General features: G+C 37.1%; 1 protein-coding gene across 1 annotated transcript; it reads right to left on the bottom strand.

The window, feature by feature from the left end:
* Positions 1–936: 936 nt before the first annotated feature.
* Positions 937–1,464, bottom strand: LOC110913628. Its single transcript, XM_022158451.1, has one exon. It carries the CDS (start codon positions 1,462–1,464, stop codon positions 937–939), a length of 528 nt encoding a protein of 175 aa, XP_022014143.1.
* Positions 1,465–4,835: the final 3,371 nt, after the last annotated feature.

Here is a 4,835-nt window from a genome sequence, read left to right on the forward strand (position 1 = left end):
AAAAAATTACCCTACAAGATCATTTGTAGAATAATTTTGATAATTACTCTATGAGTAAATAATTACAAAAATATCACTGTGTTTTTTACCGTTTCACGTCTTTCGTACGTTTTGTATGATAAAATTATTTGTATCTGATCTTATGCAAGTAAATAATAAGACACATAAGAGAATATCACAATTCACAAAATATATTATACCGGAAATAACTTATTTCATAACTATAATGGAAATAACTTATTTCAGAACTATCATAATTCACAAAGTATATTATACCGGAAATAGGGTCTTTCACTGAAGCGCAGTGGTTGTTCTTATCTGGGCGAAGGCTTGGCCCGGGGTTTTACCCGGGTTCGAGTCTGAGGTGGGGCGCAGTTTTACCTATTCCACGAGGTTTCTGCGCATCAGGGGTGTGCTACGCTTTCTAGCGGTGGTCGAGTAGTCGGCCTTTGGACATAGCTCCGAAAGAGTGGGTTTACACGTAGAAAACTGTTAGCCGTTAAAAAAAAATATTATATCGGAAATAACTTAGTTCATAACTATAACGGATTAAAAACCATTACCTTCACTTCGTATGGACATATATTAAATCATAATTGTGAATTAAATTTTACTTGGAATTCAATACTTTTGACTTACTTCTTTTGTTTCATTATTTTTGTATTTAAAGAAGTTCTATAAACAACTTCAAAATAAAATCTTCATTTTCCTTCTAAGAAAATTACATTTTTCTGTGATTTAAATAAACTTTTTAACACAATTTATAACCTTTCTATTTTCTAAAAGATGTACTACCAAACAGCAACACACTTATGGCAACCATTACATAACATAAAAGGACATAACAGACATAATAATATAGTATGACATTATAACGTAAACTTCTATTCAAGAGCTGAAGGGTTCAAATTCCGTAACATAAAAACCACCAATCTATCATCTACAAAAAACCGTCTCCTCCGCAATGGTATCCAGTAACGGCTTCCGCGACCTACAAACCATCAGCCGGTAACTAAACTCCGGCACCTCGGGTACCTGGGGGACCGCGCCAAGTAACGGCATCCTCCACTCCTCCACCACGGATTTCTCACCACCACTCTTCTCCAACTCTGGCGTCAGTTTCCCATCAATCCGCTTACTCGTACCATTCGCCTCCATCCATAAAACCGCCAAATCCGCTGGCGTAACCATCGAATTCATCCGCCTCATCGGAAACATAACATACACATTCCCAGACTCCAGTTCTTCATCAGCTGACAGGGCAGAAAACCTTCTGTTAATGTTCAATGATTGCGAGTTCACCAGAAAGAAATTTGGGCATTCGATCATGACTTCGGCTGCCTTGACCGACTCCTGAAACTGCCGGATTTCGCCTGTCGGAAATATGACTCTAGCTGCTTTGTTGTTCTTCGTTCTTGGAGAGATCATGAAGTTGCAATCGCATGCTGATGTGTAATTTCCCATTAAAGTTTGAGGAAATTTGTGGAGAATTGAAGGTTGAAGATGAATGTGTCATGTGTATGAATATTTATAGAGGAGGAAAAACGGAGGAAAATGCGTTATGGAGGGATTGTCACGCAGAGAATTACGGTAGACTTCATTTAATATTTTATTAGATTATAATAAAAATAATTATACAAATAAAATTAATAATCCACATCCACAATTTGTTAAGAAGTTAACATTATGATTTGACATGAGATTTAAGAAATATTTAGTAAACAAGTCGTATGGGAAGACGTAGATAACAAATTTTATGTATAGAATTGTAATAGAAGTGTGACAGTTGTATTATGTATTGATGACGGAGTGGGTTAAAACCCACTTCCCTCCTATAATACTGGACGGACATAACGAAATAATTGATCCAAGAATAGAAAAGGAGGAGACATCCATTTGCCGTACAAATCAATAAAGTGATACACCTGGCGGGACCAGATTTTTATGATCAGAAGGTCGCAATGTAACTCAAAATATACAAAAGTATATTTATATGTTTTCGATGGATGTACCACGGCTATTATAACGATTTTATGTTTCTAACGTTTATAATAAAAAAAACAGATCTTTAAACAACAAATTAAATAGAACAATATTAAAGTAATTAAATAAAATACAAACAATAACAAAACAAAAGAATTTATATATATTTAATAGTAAATCAAAGAAATAAATATATAAATATTTGTTAGTTGAAACATTTTTGACATTTCTTATATGATTTTTTAAGTTTAAATGTTGATGTCTAAAACTCTAAAATAAAAGTTGATACTATGATAGTATTGACTGTTGAGTGGTTCCAAGCCCAAAACACATTTAGTAAACAATAGTTCTTTTATCAGGTTATTAAGTAGACCACAAAATAAGTTCTAAAAAGCCCAGGAAAAAAAAATATTAGAGCGTACCCTTTTCTTTTTATGTTCGTTCTTACCTTCCCAACCTAACAATACCCTCCCTTGCTTGCTGAACTACCCGTCTACACATATTATACCTTCTTCTCTTCTATTTTTCTTTCAACTAGAGCGATGATACCTTCTTCTCTTCTATTTTTCTTTCAACTAGAGTGATAAAGTATCAATAATCAGAATTAAATCTTGGTTCAATGTGAAATTTAATTCGCTAGAGGGTGACCGGAGGGTCAACTGACCCTTCTGATCTCCCTGTAGTTCCGTCTCTGCCTCTAGAAATAGGATGAATCAAAGACAACTCAGAAGCATGAAGATCGAGGCAGGTCAAAGTCTCACAAGTCAAAGACAAAAGGTCAAGACAAGAGTTATTAATGTAACACAAAGGGACAAGATAGGATGAATCACTTTTGGGAAGAAGTCAAGGTAATTGAGCATGGATAGTAATTTTGTTTTTGGTCGGGTTCGGTGTAACACCCCGTGTTACGGAAGTCAAAGTACAAGTCAAGTCAAGTCAAAGTCAAAGGAAGAAAAGATTGCTAATTGCGATCTGTCACTCCTTGCCTAACTATGGATTGTACACCTTGACTTGTAATCGAATTCTTTTATTTGTTTGCTTTAGTTGTATTATGTGGAGTATCTATTAACAATCGAGGTTTACTCGCTTTATCGCTAATCGCATCGCAATCGCACTTGCAATTCGAATTACGCGTTCTGGAAATTGTTTTACATGTGTGTTGTTTATGTATTATTTGTGCATGTTTATTTATGTTTTGTGGTGATTATTCGAAAACGCCATCGCAACTCTATCGCAACGCAATTTAAATCGCAAACGCTAAACGAAAGTTATTTAGGATGATTGTATGTTAGATATAGTATTTGTGTGACTATTATTAACCCATCGCTTTGCTTAATCGACACACGCTCAGACGCATCGCAACGCACGAAACGAAACGCCGAAAACCAACTCGTCGGAGCCACTCGATCGAATGACCATTCGATTGAATGGTCATCCGAACGGATGACCATCCGATCGGAGTGACATCCGATCCGCACACCAGCTCCTCTTTCCTCTTTTGGCAACCTATAAATACCCCCCTGTCACATCACAACAGTAATGTGACAGCTCCCACATTCGACCAGCACGCTCAAGCCCACTTTTACTTCGATTTCTCGCAATTCTTGTAAGTTTTCAACTCAAATCTTGTACTTCTATGATCTACACGCACTTCTTCTTCATCATTTTCACCTTTGAATCTTAACTTTTTACCGTGAAATCAGCAGATTTGAGGTGTTCTAGGATGATGTCATCATGGAGCTCTTATGAACTTCAAGTTTTGACCTCATTCCACCAAGAACAACTCAGATCTGAAGGATTTCCACACGATTTAACATTGTTTTCACTTGGATCTAAATATTTTCAAGGTTAAAAGGATTGAAAGATGGTTTTATAACTTTCTTTCAACTCTTTTACAGTCAATGCACTCAAAACCGATAGAATCGGAGCTTGTTCAGGCCTTCTACTCATTCCTTAGTAAAAGTGTTGGTCTAAGGTCTGATTTCTGTCAAGGAGACAACTGATTTCGGGTTGAACATGAACAACCATCGAGAAACAGTCGACTGATCGGATTAGGATGATTCCTGTTCGATCGGACGACTTGGGACTTGACGAGGTTCCGTTATTTAACACGTTGTCATACCGTTTCTATCAAACCGCAAAACTTTCAAAACTTAACAAGTTCTAAGTTGCAAAACGATCAGAACGTTGGACGGATTGTCGTCCGCTCGGATTGCCATCCGATCGAACGACAATCCGATCGGATTGCACTTGGACTTCAACACTTAACATTTTTATAATTTTCAAAGATCATCAGTTGCTAACGGATTGTCATCCGATCGGAAGACCATCCGATCGAATGACAATCCTGCTGTTAACTTGTTCTCACTAAGTGTCCTTCCAATCGGATCGCTATCCGATCGCACGACCATCCGATCGACGACCTGAAAGGTAGAGATACTTCTCTGATTTTAAAATGCTACAACGAAAACTTCAAAACCATCATACACAAACAATCCATCCCAAACGAATGTCAATCCAACTGAATGGCCATCCGATCAGATGACCATCCGAACGGATTGTCATCCGATCGAATGACCACCCGATCGGATTGCCATACGGTCGGATTACCATTCGTCACTTGGTTCTTTTCGCACCATTTAACGCACTGTCCATTCGCTTATGCTATCGTTAACTGTTCAGGCTAATCTCTCAGCGCTCCCTTCAATCCAAGAGAGTGTTTATTTATTAAGCACTATCTTTGAGTATACTCGAACCCTTTTTGCTTTACGCATTTTTAGGTGTTACATACGTTACTTATTCAAATCACAATCAACACACAACGCAAACACTATTTATACGTTGACCATTAT

The sequence above is a fragment of the Helianthus annuus genome, chromosome 15 (genome assembly GCF_002127325.2).
Source record: "Helianthus annuus cultivar XRQ/B chromosome 15, HanXRQr2.0-SUNRISE, whole genome shotgun sequence".
NCBI lineage: Eukaryota > Viridiplantae > Streptophyta > Magnoliopsida > Asterales > Asteraceae > Helianthus > Helianthus annuus.